Raw genomic sequence first — 18115 nt, forward strand, 5'->3', positions numbered from 1 at the left:
AAGTTCAAGAACAAGATGTTTTTCTTTTTACATGCAGAAAAGAGAACTCTGCCACTTATTTAAAAGGCCATTCTGGTTTATTACAGTGGGTCTAGTTCTTGTTGTTTAGTAAATAACTTATCACTCAGGTATGATAACACGTGAATAATGTTATTTATGAAGATTGTCAAACGTTTGCCTAAAAAGTGCAATAAAAGAGTACAGATCTTCCAGGTGTTTGGGAGCATGTGGGTGAGAATCAGCGCAGTGCACTGTAAAAGTGCATTGTATCCAGCATGTATGATGAAAAAAGTGGTGTGACTAAAGACTGCACCAAAGTAAAGTGATAAGTTGTGGGATCAATTTACTGTTTTCTACCATGAGCAGCTAAGAGCCTTTTGATATTTACAGATGTGGAGATGTTTGGGGTTGTTTATGCGTTTGAGGGAGTTTAGTGTCAACAGTAGTGTTCAGGTGACACTATCCGACACTTGCAGAGCAAAGTCACAAGTTATTTGGAACTAATGAGTAAGGAAAGTTTCTGTCTTAGATTAACTTTTCTGAGGTTCAGATTTTTTAGTCCCTCTAAGGAAGTCCACTATTAGATTAGACTACTACTACGATATTGATAATTTCACAATATTAAATCATTCTTTCATATCATTCTAAAAGCAGATTTTTTTCTCCTGAGTGAAAGTTGAAGAAACTAGACAGTTTGTTAGCTTGTGTTTGTGATTTAGTAGTCTAGTAAATAGCCAAAATATCTTAACTAATGAAGTTAAGTGTGACGTCACCCATCTGTTTCTGTGCGCTGTTTTGAAGCCAATCGATGGGGGCAGTCATGTTGGAAATGTGGAACTCAACCAAACTTAGTGTGACGTAATGAGGCGGAGTTTGAGCCTCCTATCCAACAGCTATGTGGACCCGTCCAGGAGTCAATTAAGTCACTTATATGAGCAAAAACTCGTAATCTTAATATTTTCTTAACATTTTTTGAACCAGACTGTAAACATGTTTATTAATTGTTTCTGCAGCCAGCCTCAAGCGGATTCTCGATGAATTGCAGTTTATGACACTTCTGCATGGGCTTCATATTTTGAGACTGGAGGCTGCTGCTTGGTTTAATGTCAGGTGGGGACCAACATTCAAGACACACTAGCACCCTCTTCCTTTCCAGTGGTTGGGGGGTGTAATTACAGGTTTAAATATATCAACATTCACATGTTATGTTAACATTGAGATAAAATAATATCACGATAATTATCGTTACCGTTTTATTCCCCAGCCCTTGCAGTGTGTATCTCCAACTCTTCTGTGTCCCACGGTTTTTGTTCTTCATCAGTATCCTGTTACAAACAAAGCAGCAGCCCATTTTCATTTAACTGAAATGTTTATTCTAGTAAACAGTACAGACCATGTAGACAGGATCACTGTTTAAAAGAAGCCAGCATCTGTTCTCTCCTCAGCTACTAGTGTAACATAGGCAACCTTCCAAATGGTTCCTTATCAAGTTTACTTTGTCTTCTTCATCTTCCATTTTTATAGGACAAATATAACAGACATGATACTATACAGACTGTTTACATTTTGTATGCATCTTAATAAAGACAGCTCAGGTTATTTCACCTACATTGGAGGAAGGACATTTGAGGGTAAAAAAAATTAACAAAAAACAAGCTTGTGAGAAAAAAAAAGTAAAGTGAGCAAAATGTAAGAAGTCCCCCCCAAAAAATACAGTTTTACAGTAAGCATTAGTATGTCAGTAAAAACTGAATTCAAAGACTTTGTATCAAAATGAAATATCCACAATTTCAAGATAAAAGTGAAATGAATATCAAAATTAAGGAAGTACTAAGTTTAAATGTTTTTCAGCTGTCATCATACTAACATTTCTGTTTTTGTTTAACTGCTAAGATTTCTGATAATTCAAAAAATATAGAGAATCAAACATTGTCTTTACCATTTCCTTTCCTCCAATTCCATTAAAAGTGTTTTAGGAATGAGAGGTTTGCAGGTTCTGCAGCTACTGGAATGAAATGAAAGCATGAACTTTCTCCACAAAATCAGGACAGAGGAGTGGATGGTTGTGGATGTATAAATAATCATATCAAACACATACGCTACATATCAAAAACATTACACTGGTTTGACAGGATACACAAAACAACAATAAAAAATAAACATTATCTATTGCACAATGGAGTTGTCAGGTAACACATACAGTATGAATGAAGATAACAATCTGGGACTCAGCACTCTAAGAGTCCACGCAGACAGTTCAAGGGTCAGAGAGATGTAAACAGAAACACATGATGGAGAGATGGAGTGTCACAGTTATTGCAGCAGGCTGGGTTTTAGGTGAATGTGTCTAGAAGGGTTGGCATTAGATATATGTTCAGACTGTATATATTGTGTTTCTGCATAAGCTCACCTTGAGCTATTCCTTTGATTATTTGATGTTTTCTAATATTTAAGTACTATGTCACATCAGCAGCATTTCGTATTTTACATAACTTGATAGTAAATATTCAAAGTTGCCCAGAGACACTGTTGCATCCTGTGACACTCATCTCCATTCTATGTGATAGATTCCTGTTTCCACAATTCACATTGGGTTTTCCTCTAAATGCAGCTGAGCCATCAGACTATAATTTAGACCTCAGACCCTCTGAGACCAGGTCTAATGGACTAATTTGGCTTTGAGACATCAAGTTATATTCTTTTTATTACGCACGCTGCCTGTCACATTGTTGTTGACTAGTTGTTGGCACATAAGTTAACGTGAAACTACTTTGAAAGGAAATGGCATTTTATATTAAGCTGAGGGTCAACAGCTGACAACAAGCTAGCTTATTAGCAGCATGATGGATAGTGTAGCCACCGACATGCCATCAAAACCAATTATGTGCCGATTTTCCAGTTTATAATTGTAATACTACTATTCCCACTACTACTACTACAATATTACTATTTTCATTATTGTTATTATCATCATAATTATCACTATTAATAATAATGGTAATGATAATAACAATAATAATTATCATTACTAGTAGAAGTAGTATTATCATAACTATCACTAATAATAATAATGGTAATGGCAATACATTTTTTTTGTAATAAAAAAATAATACATTATTTTAACTATTATATACAGTTATTGTTATAATTATAATTATTATATTTAGTCATCTTTAAAAGGGTTATTGTCTTTAGTAGAAACCAAAAAAAATAAAATAGCTTAAGAGACCAACAGCTTAGTTTTGGTCTTTCAAAGGATTAGTAAAAAATAAAGACATAACTCCTTATGTGGCACTTCAAATCTCTTGGGTAATCATTGGGGAAACTTACTGATATAATCTTACAACAAGCTAGCTTATAAACTGACAGCAAAAAGCACCAAAAGTTTTCATGTAGAATGGCAAAAAAAGGTCCTTCATATAGCAAAGTTTCATTACAATGTGACAGGAGCATGGCAGAGATTCAAAGCCAGTGTGTGTTTAATGACTCAGAAGCAGATAGAGGCTCTTCAGGAGGTGTTATCTGTTCACAGCTCAGGGAGGCTTACGCCAGGGGCCCCCTGTAGGTACTCAGTTTGTAACATCTATAACAAAGTAAATACTCATGATATGTAAACAAGACAAAAAATGAAAGGGAGAGGCAGTTCATTTCTATCGGGAAGAATCAGGAGCTGCACGCAAACTTTGACTCGAACCCTTCCTTCCAATTGAGTCATATTATACTGATTTTTAACATTCTAACCATCAAGACAGGCAGTTCCCCATGTGTATATATCCAGGGGTATGAATTGTTCGAAGCTTTTCTACTGTTGAGGTCCTTCTTACCATCATCTTGAGGACCAACTGTAACCTTAAGTAAAATGAGGTAATTTTGTTGTACCAGCCAAAGCCTTCTTCTAAGGCTGCCGTGACCCAAAACTACCAAACTGTCTTAGCAGTTACACAACCATTTTCATCACAATATGCTTGTGGATTTTAATCCAAAGAATTTAGTGTTTGTCTACAACCATCATATTATTTATTACAGTCTTGGATGGGTACACGATGAAAACACAACATTTCAGTACAGTAGGCAATCAAAGAACTTGTTACTGGAGGGATGTTGAGATTACTCCACAGATAGTGGACAACTAATTTGTTGACATTTAAAGCTCCTGTGAGGAACTTTCAGTTTTCCAACAAAAAAATGTTGTTGGAAAACTGGATATGTGTTGGATATCAGACATTTTTGAATGGGAAAATGTAAAAAAGAATGTTTTTCAGTGCAACTGACACTTCCCGCAGGCAGTAGTTTAACATGTCAGAAATGACTCTGAAGACTATAAAGAAAAATTCAACTTTAGTGCTGTTGTTTGCTTTTGTAGTTCATTTAAAGGCTTTAGTATTAATTTCAATTTGATCCGTGAGCAGATGAAAACTCCTCACAGGAACTTTAAGGTGAAATAAAAAAAATCTGGCTCCTCTGATTATAAAACATTAATTGTTTTTAATCCCTTAAGGCTGGTTTAAACTTCTGCCTTGACCCTACGCAGCAGTGGTCGACGCGGACGTGAGCACTACATGTCAATGTGTCTGTGTCACGCAGCAATACTGAAACGCTTGAGGGCAGTTTTCTGTTAACTTTTCCTCAGCAATTCAGAGCGTATTAAGTTAATCTACAGCTGATACATGTTACTGTTTATCATACAGCAATGATTACAGAATAGAGAGGACACGTCAGAGGAGATTAAATACACGGCTGATGTGCTGTAAATGCGGGAAATACAATATCGCCGAGTGGACCAGTCAAAGGGCTTGTGATCAATTTGCATCAATTTGACGCACAGTTACATTTTAGAGGAGGTGCACATCAGCTATGTGCTTAGGCCTCTGCACAAAGTTCAATGAAGAGACTAGAGTAACTGAAATGTTTGAGTTCTATCAGGCACCCAGCACTGTATCGTACTGTATGACAGTCTTGAGACTATAGTACTTTTAATGGTTACATTTGTTCTCAATAATGAACACTCACTATATGGACAAGCTTGGCTTCAACAAAGCAAATTATAAGACTGTTTTTTTTCTTAATGATTACCAAGTTATGGTAATGACAAATGAAAAACTTTGTCCCCATTTAAGGTGACATTTGGGAGAACATAGGTATTCTGAGCAGAATCTGATGGCAGGGCAAGAATCATCATAAATGGTTTGTCTCACTCACTCAATGTAATCTGCCACTTCAAGTAAAAGAGACAAGTCAAATAAAAACATGATGAGTGGTTAAGTCCATGTTGGAGCATTAAACTATGACACATCAGAAATAGCACTATTTCAAAAAATCCAGCCAATGACACCAGCAAGTTTCAAACCTTTCCAAACCCTCTGCAGCTTTGTTGCTGGTCTGTAGAGCACTGGAGTGGCTAATACTCATCTACAAATTATATCACAAAACGACTACAATAAATTGGATGTTCTTTTAAAACAAAAACATGTCAAAGTAATAAAAGAATAACAAGCTACTTAAATAAAATTTATTAAAATCCTCACTCTCTCATAAGAAAACAAGGTTAAAGTAAAATAGAAAAACGATTTCCCTCATCTTGCTTTTCAATCGTAGGATGTAGTGTAACATCACAGCATCAGGATCAAAGCACAGCTGTCCAGAAGAGGCATAGTTAGCTCTGTTTTTTTTATATACACTTAACAGAGAGAAAGTACTGCAGGGTGTCACTACAAACCCTCGGCAGTACTCTCTTCTGTACAACGAAAATATATCTGTACAATTTTGTTACTGTTGCTCCACAGGATATGCTGACATCTCAAACTGTATTTAACTTGTCAGGTACTTGTCACATTAAAAGGGAACCAGTGTAATGGATCTTCATCATTTTTTTTAAAACACAGTTTAAGAGCAGTAATTTTTCTATCCTCCCACAATAAAATAATAAAAGGGAAATGTGAGAATATCAGAGTAGAGTTGGTTACAGCTTTTCAGTTTCACACAGGATGAGCCTTTGAGACAGAGAAGGGGAGTGTCTTTGCTGAGCGTAAAACACAGTCAGCCTAGACTACAGGCCAGATTAATCCACTGTGGTCCTAAAGTAAAAGCAGGCTCCTGTTCTCCTGTTCCTGTGTTGAATTGATTGTGCCCACATCTGTTTAAATATATGCACCATGGAAACACAACAATACCAATAACTGTGACCTTGAAGATGCACAAAAACATCTAATGATGTCATTGTTTTTTTTAAGTTCAAGTTTGACTTGGGCTCAAGTTTGAACTCGGGATCCCTCATATATGTAGCACCTTGAGGCCTTAATCATTTTTAGTGAGTATCATGCTCCAGTGGTGCACATTATATTCCCTAACAATTTAGGGATTCAATAAATAATCACAAACTAAAGGGCACAGTGAACCTGGAGCCTGCTGGCCCCCTGAATGTCTGAGTTGTCTGCTTTGACAGGCTAAATATCCAGCTTTGTTCGGGCTGCAGGGCTTGGGTCTGTCATGTTATGGTAGACTCTGGAGGTATATAATATTTGGGGAAAAAATATCTTCAAGTCTCCCACAGTCAGACGGAGACTCGTATTTAAAATCTGGGTTAGTGAAAGTATTTCCTTAAAAAGAAATAAAAGGAGAGGACTGTACCTTGAAAATTCTCCATCCTGAGTGTAAAATCCAGTCTTCTCAATGCCTCTCCATAAACACACACACACACACACACACGTAATACCTCTTTCTGTATCATCTTCTTATCAGCAAAACAACTCAGAACTAAATACTGATACAATCTATACCATCAGTAGCCAAATGATATATCCAAGTCATTTCAACACATCAGCAACAAAAATCCCTTTAAATAAATACCTTGGCAGTTTGGATTGTAGTGTTATTTTTCTTCACTGCAGCTTCTTTCTTTGCAACACCGCACACTGAAATTCAAACTGTCAAGGTGTTCTGTCAGCAACAGAACGACCATCCCACTCAGTCCAGTCAGTGAATGGATTCTTTTCAGTACTATTCAGCCACTATAGTGCATATACACAGTGCATCTGTCTGTTTTCATGCAAACCTCTTTGTGCCTCCTCCTACTCTTCTTCATCCTTCGGTTCTCCGTCTCCGCTTGTCAGCAGAGAGATTTGCAGTGATGAGTTCTGGGCCCTCTGATTTGCTGTCTTTTTGTGATGCAGGCAGAAACCAGACAAAGTTATGGAGTGTGTGGGTATGTGAATATTGGTGGTGCATGGCTGTGTATTTGTGTGTATGTATGTGTGTAGAGCAGAGTTTATAGGAACACTCAAGAGTTAGTCCAGTGATGTGCTTTGTGTCAGAATGTCAGTCATGTTTTGTCTGCATGTTAGCCTGTCTACGCACTGTGAGTGTATTAGGATGTGGTGGAGATTCCATGTCATGCGTTGGACATCTCGGCCTTACTGAGAGCAATCGCCAGCTCCAGGTCCTCCTGCTCCTGCTGTCTGAGCCGCTTCAGCCGCTCGCGCTCTGCTCGCTCACTCTCCCGCTTAGCCCACTCCAACTGCTGAGCTTCATTACCAAACTAAGACAAGAGAAAGAGAGAGAGAGATAAACAGCAGCTTTTAGAGAGAAACCCTGTTTCATTCAAGAGTAAAAGAGTAATATGTGGGAAGATATTTCCTGAGCATTTCAGAATTTAAAGAAAATTGAGTTGAGCAAAGTAAAGTCGTTTGTGAACATTCATAAATGCCCCCATTCCCCCACCTCCACTACCAACACCACTGTGGGAAACTCTGCATGGTCATCTATCACATCTTCTCGGTGACAGTGACAGATATTAATTTTTGGGGAGTTAGATTGCGTGTTCAATCTCTTACCTTGACTTTTTCAGGTCCTGTTAAGAGAGGGAGAAAACAGAACAGAAGAGAAAGGTTAGAAATCAGTAATCTATGGGCTACTTTTCAAAAGATTTGAATCACTCTTGTCAGCAGTGACATGCACGTACGTTAACCTCTGCAGTAGACGAATTGCTTGGAATGATTGAATGAGATTTTACTCGGCCAACAATATCTTATAGCTTTAATTAATACTGGTATTCTTTATACTCTGTAAAACAGTACAAAATAATGTGAAGTCCCTTAAAAACAGATAGGGAGGGAGTCTTCTGATCTGCTGTTTCTGGCTGAAGAGTAAAGACATGGAAGGATGCTTCAGAGATGTCAGCAAAATCTAAAATAAAAAAAAAAAAAAATAAATAAAATAAAATAAAATAAAATAAAATAAAATAAAATAAAATAAAATAAAATAAAATAAATAAATGAATAAATCATCAAAACAAAAAAAAACGTGTTATGGGCACATTCATTCTGCAAAGTCATAGACGGCAGCCAGACTTAAAAGCTGACAGATGAGTGATGATTCTGTGGTGTCTCTTGGCACGTGAATAAGACTCATTTGATGAGGAGTAAAACTGAACAGCACCAGTCAGCCAGACAGAATCATTTTCTCTTTCTTAGAAAACAGTGATTTTCTTCCTAAAAAGTGATTATCTGTCTGTCTGACACATGAAGTGTGCAGAATTGTGTCCTCATTAGACGGATCACTGTGAGTTCCTGTGCTTATTTGCTTATGGGTAACAGTGGGTTTGTGTTTGCTTCTATTTGGGTAGTCTGAGACTCTACTCATCCAGACTGAGCATCATGCCAACTCAATGCTGATATTAAGCTGAAGCATCTGTCAAAGCCCGGGGAAACCCGAACAAGCTTATTATATTCTTCCTGCCAAAACAGACAAACAAACCTTGCAAGTAGCCAACACCCTTTCCTGCACTCTTAGAGGAAAGTTACAGTCACAATGCAGCTCTGCTCTGCAATTAGTAAGCTGCATTGTTTAATATGGGTTCAAATGTTGTGTCACATCTTTGAATGTGGGCAGTTTCAGGCAAGTTTCTTCCTAATTTTCAATCATAGTCACATATTTTGTCAGACACTGGCTCAGTTCATTATCTATATTAAATAGTTTTGCTATTACTCTTCACTCATTGAGGCAGACTTGAAGACATCACATGTTATTATGCAAGCACAAAAGGAATCAGTTTTTAGCACTATATGTCATAAACACTAGATAAAGCTTCGAGGTATAGTATTTTTCAAATATGCATTTGCATTTTATTTGAGATTAAGAAGGGACCATGGCCACCAGTTTCACTTCTCTAAAACTCTTAGTCAGGAAAGTGTTAGCTAATAATAGCTATGAGCTTTTATCGAAGGACTCAGGGGCCAGGAGAAAATCATCAGTAAAAAAAACTCTTATATTGAATCCATAAAAACAAACAAACTGTACGTCACTGCTCTCAGTTTTTTATTCTACTTTTTTCCTTAAGACTGACAGGTGGCAGATGTGTTATGTAACCAGCTCAGTGCAGACATAGAACTACACTATCTTGGCTACTGTTAAAAGACATTCCTAAGAAACTTATGATTAATAACCATTTGACGGTTTACAACGTTGGTTTGACAAAATACTTTATTTTAAGATGTTAACATTGGTATAAATTAGCAACACTTTAAGCTCTGATCCAGGAAAAGGAAAAAACCTTGGGTTGTGTTTAATTACTTTAAATGAAATTTGGAGACTGTGCTGGCTGCTTTTTTATGACTGAGCTCCAGTTGTGGGCTCGACTTGGTCTGGGCTAGAGCTGCACAATATTGGAAAAAACGTATAATGCGTAGGGGCATCTCAAGCCAAAACACTATTCGACAGTCTAGGGCTGGGCGATAATTCGATAACGCTGATTATCTTGACAGAATATTTCTCAATATAAATATAACACGTTTGATAAAAATGTGATATATTTGAACCTATAATTACATCCCCCAACCACTAGAAAGGGAGGGGGCGCTAGGGTGTCCTAAACGCTAGTTGCTACCCAACATTAGACAGAGGAAGAAGACGCATCGAACAGCCAATCATGTCGCAGGGGGAGAGGAAGGCGGGCTTAAAGACGTTTGGAGCGGAATGTAAGCATGACCCATCCCTAATATTGAGTATTTTCCTTTCTGCATTATGCACACGGCAAATGTGATGGTCTAACGATATAGTGTTCAGCTCTAGTCTAAACACAGACAGTTAATCTCTATCACCCACTCATCTCACATAAATAAAGTCTGCACAACCTGAGGTAGTATTTGCAAGGGTTTTACTTGTTGCTGTAGATGGTGCAAAGGGGTCTTTGCTGCTGAATGGGTCCACAGGTCCCTTTTTACTCTGAAACGGGTCGATGGGGTCGCTGCCGAATGGCTGAAAGGGGTCACATGGTTTGGAGGGGTCAGCTGGGCCGGACATGCTCACTGGTGTACTTTTACCTGGAGACAAAAAAGACGGATGTAAACATCAACACAGTTTGCATAATTCTATATTTTTCCACCATCTTCACAAAATACTTGCTTACCAAAAACTTGATAGTCCTAGAAGGAGTGATGTGATTTTGCAAAAATATGTGACGAGTGACTCAAAAGTAAAAACAGGACAAAAATATAAGTATGGCTTTAGGCCTCACTTTCTTCAAGTGGAAGATTTAAATACTTCAGTTTGCATGAGTAATTCTCACCCTGTGAACCTTGTTGATAACACAGGATCTGATTTGATCTGCAGCAGAATAAAAAACACAAACACTAAATTATCTGGTTCACACAGTCATGCCTACGCCCTACTTTACCTCCGATATCACTTCAAAGATAGGCACCAGGTTTTGAAAGCCGCAGAAGTTTCAACTCCCCACACAATCTATCAAAACAATTCGTATGAAGTCCTCACACAAATGCAGTGCTTCTTCCTCCTGAGAAAGGAAATAGTTGAAACAGCTGCTATGGGAAAAAAAATGTGAAGCACAAAAACAACTGCCAAAGCACTAAAACCAAAAGTGGTATCCCATAACCAACAAAGCCCTCATCAACTGTTTACTGGTTAATCACTTGGTTGGGTTTCTGCCCACATTACCAACTGTTGGTTCACCGTTACCAATAAGACATATAGTCTAGAATCCATGGATCATAACCTTTCACTTTCATGGGTATAGTCACATAGATACAAAAAACACTGTTGTATTGTGTTTGTTATATCTGTGTTATAACACATATCACACATGTTTTAACAAAGAGCAGCTTGCAATAAACACCAGAAAGTTCATCCTTTGCCTTCAGAATAGAGGCTGGACAACTCAAGTAATGTGACTAGTTCATTTACAAAGTTTTAGTCACATCATATTTAATACTTATTATCAGAGTTTTATTTTGGAAAATAAAATAATGTGTTTAAAACCAGGTCAAACATTACTTGGTCAACAAAACATATAAATGACCATCAAAAAATCATATAGAACAAAGTGATATTTTGATATTCATGTAAAAACTCCTTTAGAACTAGCATTGGCTCTACACCTAGTATGAAGGAAAATATCTATACTGAAATGTCAGTTTCTAGAGTCTAGAGTTGAAACTAAGCCTGGCAGAGTATCGTGGGAACATTGCCAGTACATAATGTCGCCTGCATAGGTGTTAAACCGCAGGACCAGTCAAACCGTTGTCATTCAACACACACATATACGTAGTTAGTCCAGATAAGTAGGGGTGATTGGGGTGAACAGTTCATGTCACACTGAGCAAAACTGCATGCCTGGCAATCAGTTATTTTCCTCTTTCAGTAAACTCACACTTGTGAAACCACAATCATGAGCTCCACCCTGTTTTAAAATAATCCTCTACATGAGTGGCATCTTGTTTTACTGTTTACCACAGGGCCGTACATGCACCACGCAGTTTTATATTTGTTATATAACAATACAGCAGCAGCACTTTACCCCCAAAGGTGCCACTTTATTTGTAGCACTGTCATGTCCATGGCCTCTGTTAGTCCATGATAGAAGGTGTTGTTGAAAAAAATGTGTACTGTGTGAGGAAAAGCAAGACAGGAAAAATCATGAATTGGTGAAGATGTAGAGGAAGAAAACGGTATCACTTGTAAAAAGCTGGCTTTAAATTAAGTGCACTTAGCCTGCAGCTTTACCTTCTCTGAACCACTCACCATGTCCACACACACACACACACACACACACACACACACACACACACACACACACACACACACACACACACACACACACACACACACACACACACACACACACACACACACACACACACACACTGAAGAATGAGAGAGGAAGCAAGTAAGGGTGTGTCTGCAAACAACAACCAAGTAAACCACAGCTCACCCCTCTTACAACACCACCCTCACACCCTGCCGACAATCAAACACCAGGACAGCATTGTGTTGAAAATAAATGAACCTACATGGGGACATTTATGTGAAGTTGAGCTGTTTGCTCTAAAGAGAAACTGACAGCTGCTGGATTCTGACTGTTCATCGTGAACAAATGTGAGGACAGTTGTCAAAGCTGGTTCACAACTACTATGCTTGAGTCAGCAAGCATGTGGGGTGGTCTAATAACAGCAAGTGCAGCAAGTTTAGGCTGAAACACAGAGAACGGGATTCGACGTCACTGGGATTCTCACTATGAGTGGTTAAAGAGAGCAGTTTTGTGTGATTCCCACAAAGAACGTATTCTTATCATGACATCCGTTTGATAAATATTACTAAAATGACTACAGAGTGAATCATTTAATATTTTCTCACCTGTTTTATCATGAATATGTGACATTAATGAGGCCAAGAAGCTGGGAATAAAAATACTGGAGGTCATGTAAATGGGCACTAGAATGTGAAGTTAGTGCTGGGCGATATTGAAAAAGATGTTATTGCAACAACATTTTCATATCAGTCAATATTGATAATTTTCGCAATAAATATCAAATCATTCTTTCATAAAATTTTAAAGGCAGATTTTTTTCTCTTCAGTGAAAGTTGAAGAAACCAGATGGTTTGTTAGCATGTATATGGGATTTAGTAGTCTAGTATATAGCCAAAATATCTCATCTAAGGAAGTTTAGTAGCCTTTCTTGTCGAGCATTTTTTCACTCTTCTTTGAGCTGGTAGATTTAAATATATCAACATTTTATCGTACATTTGTTATATTTATATTGAGAGAAAAATATCACGATAATTATCATTATTGTTTCATCGCCTAGCCCTATGTGAAGTAAAACATTTCTTGACCTGTGTCCAAATTTAATTCTACCTCCTATATTATGTTAAAGCTGCAGTTGGTAGGATTGGGGTAAAAACTGTACTTATATTGTGCTGTGTTTCACAAAAATGACATAACACTCATCAACAGCCAACAATAAATGAGATATTTTGAGATTATATCTCCTGATTGGTCCTCCTACATTATCCTGATTGACTGCACTACGATCTGTTTGTGGGCAGGGCTTACAGGTGCAGAGAGGGAGGGAGAGGGTTGCAGTGAGAGGGAAATCTGGTGTGGAGGGGTAGTGTTGACATTCGAAATCTCTCCCTGAACTGATTTTTATTCCAGGACTACCAACAGCAGCTTTAATCTAGACTTCAGTTTGTAGTATGCTAACAGTTGTTTGTAGCCTAAATGAATACAAGGTGGTGGTATGTGGTATGATATGCATGTGCTAGAAAAAAGGTGTGACTGTGCAAGCGGTTTAAACACACCGCAGCACTTCTACAGAAATCAAAGACTACTTCAGAAATGTAATACATGTGAAGGAGAATTACGCCTATTCTGCAGCAAAACATCATCTGACTATTGAGAGCCTTTAACTTAAAACCAATATTGTTATTATTATTGTTTTTTTTAAACTTATATTTTTGGCCTTTTTGCCTTTATTTTATGGGACAGCTGAAGAGGGACAGGAAATGTGGGGAGTAGAGAGTGGGGGAAGACCATTGACTGTAAATAAAAATGGACAGCGTTGCTCCGCCACTTCCCGTTGTACGGTTCTGAAGTCAAAAAATCCCTCTCCTGGGCGCAGCCATTGTGCACCCAGAGCCTGTGAAGCCACTGTAACAAGCTCCGCCCCACAACATAGTGTCACAAGCAAGCGGCAACCTCCGGTCTAAAAATATGAGTCAATGCGGAAGTGTTAAAAGCTGCAGTTCATCGAGGATCCGCTTGAGGCTGGCTCCGGAAGTACCGGAAGTCACATACACATGAATGGGGAAAAGACGATCTTTGCAGCATTAATAAACATGTTTACAGCCTGGTACAAAAGATGAGTGTAGTCTGAATAGCTAATTTCTCGATGTCCTCTCACTGTGAGGGGGGTGAATTTTTTTCTAATTCGGCAATTTCGAAAATATTGAGATTACCAGTCTTCCAATGAGAGGCACAGCTGCCTGTGGGAACACTGGAGCTGTTGGCTAGGAGGCTCAAAGCCCGCCTCTTTAAGTCACACTGGCTCGACAGAAGCAATATGGCTGCCGCAGCCGATTGGTCTCAAAACAGCTCTTCAGAAACAGATGGGTGACGTCACGGATACTACGTCCATATTTTATACAGTCTATGGTCACAAGACGCTGTGTGTCCTTTGAAGTCTCTCTACGGCAGCTGTGAATCAAAGGAAACCCGGAAGTAAAACCCTGTTTTTTAAACTCTAAGAACTAATGAAAAATAAACTTTTCAGGAAAAAGAGGCCTTGAACACAAAACAGTCAAATAATAACTACATATCACCACAGCATACGGATGTGAGAAACATTCGTACCACGTGTATTTATTTTTTAAAGTTTGACTGCAGCCCCATTCAAATGAATGGGGGAGACAGATTTTTTGACCTATACTGCAGCCAGCCACCAGGGGGCAGACACACTGCTGAAAGCTTCACCACCAGGGGAGGATCCGGCTCGCTTGGGGAAGACATGCAGGAAATGGTCAACCGGCCAGGAATCGAGCCGGCGACCCCTGCGACGAGGACTGTAGCCTCTGTATGTGGGGCGCTTAGACTAGGCTAGGCCACCAGTGCCCCCAATATTATTATTTTTTTATAGTGCACTGACACACTGAAGAACACATCCTTTTCTCTATTTTAATTGAGTGTACAGTGTGGGGCAACAGCAGCTTTGCAAGTTTCCATCTTCTTTGTACCCACAATGAGATTCTTTCCTGTTGACAGATCAACCAGTTTAACAATGTGCTCTCTACACTGAAGACCTACAGAGCAGAAAAAGACTACATTTCAACACTGCTTACAACTATTTAATGCACTAAAGAAGCTTTTCAAAATGCTTTAGATTTTCAAAATTGTTTAGTCACTTACATTTGTAGGTAAACTAAATATATCTTAAGGTAATTATTATTTTCAAAATGAGATATTGTAGCCATCTTTAAAAGCTGATAGGAACAAAGAGAAATCCTTTCTAATTATTTATATTTGGGTGTGTTTTTATAACAGTTGATTAACAGACTTTCATCTCCTTTGTTTTTATTATTCAGTATGCCTACAAATCCCACTAGAAGGTGACTCGTGCATGAGGGTGACATGCAGACTAAAAAAACCTTTATGTATCTTAGGTCGTGATAAAGCAAAGGTATCACTTCCTTTGCAAGCTAAACACAGTTCCAATTTTAATTCAGCAAATAGATGTGCTCACAGACAACTTTTTCAGAATTATTAAAGTTACTATCCATAGACCTTTCTGGAGTCCCTGAGCTCCATTGTCTCGTAGATTCCTCTGAGAAGCTGCCATAGACAGCCTGCTGCTTTGGACGTACCAGATTCCAGCTGCTACAGCTACTACTATCTGTCTCATCATTATCATCATTCTCTCTCTCTTATTCTCCTCTATCCCTCTTTCCAACCCCAACTCGGTTGAAGCAGATGTCTGTCTATCATGAGTCTGGTTTTGCTCAAGGTTTCTGCATGTTAAAGTGAAGTTTTTCCTTGCCACTGTAACTAGTTAAATACTGAAACCAATGCTCATGGTGGATTAGGATGAGATAAGATAGAGTCCTGTCAGTAAGAGGGGACTGGATCGTATCCTGTCTTGATGTTGGTTCTTTGTTAATAACTTAACATAGAGTACGTCTAGACCTGCTATGTTTGTGAAAGTGTTTCGAGATACAGTTTGTTGTGATTTGGCGCTATACAAATAAAGATTGATTGATTTGTCTAACACCTTATTACGATATATACAAGATATATTTACTAATGTATTATTTAGTGGTACAGAATATCCTTACAGTCAAGATGTTAGTTAAAAGATACATGGGTATCTCTACACAGCTGTTGTGTAGTTTTGCTTCCACTTTCTCTCTATCATGCTCTAGAAGCCAATCTGCTCTGACACTCACCACTCGGTGGTTTAGGTCTGGGTGGAACACTTTTCTTTGGTGGCAGAGCTGGGGTGTCATTCTTGCGGCTGAATGGGTCATCCACAAACACAGACTTGGAAAAAAAGAGCAAGAGGAAAGCAGTGATTACAACACAATCTGACGGAAGATACCATTTATATAAGGTTCTGATGCTGAGATTTTGTTTGACAAGGAAAGAAATGCACCACGAAACGTCTCAATGTATCACTTTTGTAGATAAAAACACACTGATAACAATGCTCACTCAGATAAGTATGGTATACAAATGTATCAATCTGGTCCCTCAACAGAGAAAAAGTAAAGCTTTTTGAAAATTGAACCCTGGCAGAACAAATAAGATATATCAATCATATTACAATTTAGAAAATGGGCTCCAATAAGTCTTTCACGGTACATATTTCTGACCAATGTTTATAGAAGCATAGGTTTGCAATGGTAGACTATTAGAAATAAGTGTATCTGCTGGGGAAACATGGTTTTCATGATGGAATTTGGCCTCTGTTACCTTCTGATAGTCTGGCAGCCAGCTGGCTCTGCCTTCAAACGGGTCTCTAGGTTTTGACATGTGGCTGAAGTCTGCAAATCCAGAAGAGCTGTTACTGCCGCTGCTGAACGAACTGCTGCCGAACGGGTCCAGTGTGCCAAACAGATCTGCAAAAAAAAAAACAAGTGGTAAATGAACTGAATTTATAAGAAGCTTTCTCTGGTCTTCTGACCACTCAAAGACTCAAAGAGTGTTTACATTACATGTCACATTCACCCATTTACACCATATTCAAACACCATACATACACCATATACACCATATTCAAACACCATATGGTAGAGACTACTAAGCGTCCATCAAGATCAACCAACCCCAATTCACACAATAACTAACCCAATTTATGCTGGCACAGCCGTTGGGGGCAGTTTGGGATTCAGTGTCTTGCCCAAGGACACTTCAGCAATTGGACAGTGTGACCTTGGATCAAACACTTTTTCACATCTTTAAAAATATATTTATCTTCACTGCTTCGTTCATCTTTCTCTCCTACTTTAAAATCTAACTTTCTGAAGCAGCTCAGTGATCTAAATTGGAGAAGCATGTATTTGTTACAACAGTGGCTCTAAGCAGTGTACAAAACAGGATGATATGTTGCAGTTTACGTTTTAATAAATGAGCCCATTCAAGTAAAGAACTATATTATTCTTTACGCATGCAAGTGCCAGGCTTAACCAGTCAGTAAGAATGCTACGGAGCTATATTGACACATCTAAAAAATGTACGTAGGGAATTGACTTGCAGCACTAAGTAAGCAAATGTGACACCTTTCCTCTCCAGCCATGGTTTTAATAGGCAAACTAACATGGTAACCTCAGTCTGAGTAAACAGTGGTCCAAGCGTGGCTACAGGGTTGAGTTCCTTCAATCATCAAGGGTCACACTGACCCAGAGTGTGTATGTGTTTGTATTGTCTGCGTTAATATCCTGGAGAAAATGAAATAGCTTTTCTTTCGTGGCAGAGAACAAACAGCTTATTGAAAAGGGTTTAGTGATTTGACTGACAGCAGACATGAATTCATTGAGTCATGCCACCATGAAGGAGTTGTTATCTATATGACCCTTTGAAAATGGATTCATATTGAACCTTAAAATAGGGTTGTAAATAAAAAAGTTTAAGAAAATTCTAATTAAATAATCATAATAATAAATCTTCCTTATCTTATACAACTTTTACTTTATATTTAATATTTTTGGAATCCATCACAAGACATGCACTAACCTTCCGACCCCCATACACACGTTTACCTTCACAAGACACACATTATACATACTGTATATATACATATACATACACACACATATATACAGTTGTGCTCAT

General features: G+C 38.3%; 1 protein-coding gene across 6 annotated transcripts in view; it reads right to left on the bottom strand.

Moving 5' to 3' along the window:
* Nucleotides 1-1350: 1350 nt before the first annotated feature.
* eps15l1a (epidermal growth factor receptor pathway substrate 15-like 1a) overlaps nt 1351-18115 on the bottom strand; it is a 48518-nt gene continuing 31753 nt past the window's right edge. For all 6 annotated transcript variants that reach the window (XM_034710163.1, XM_034710139.1, XM_034710147.1 and 3 more), the window contains 5 exons: nt 16757-16902; nt 16231-16324; nt 10155-10316; nt 7830-7846; nt 1351-7534 (listed from right to left, as the gene is read on the bottom strand). In XM_034710163.1, coding sequence (XP_034566054.1) covers nt 7388-7534; nt 7830-7846; nt 10155-10316; nt 16231-16324; nt 16757-16902 — 566 coding nt within the window. In that variant the 3' untranslated portion in view covers nt 1351-7387. The remainder of the gene's footprint in view (nt 7535-7829; nt 7847-10154; nt 10317-16230; nt 16325-16756; nt 16903-18115) is intronic.

This window comes from Notolabrus celidotus, chromosome 2 (genome assembly GCF_009762535.1).
Source record: "Notolabrus celidotus isolate fNotCel1 chromosome 2, fNotCel1.pri, whole genome shotgun sequence".
In the NCBI taxonomy this organism is placed as follows: domain Eukaryota; kingdom Metazoa; phylum Chordata; class Actinopteri; order Labriformes; family Labridae; genus Notolabrus; species Notolabrus celidotus.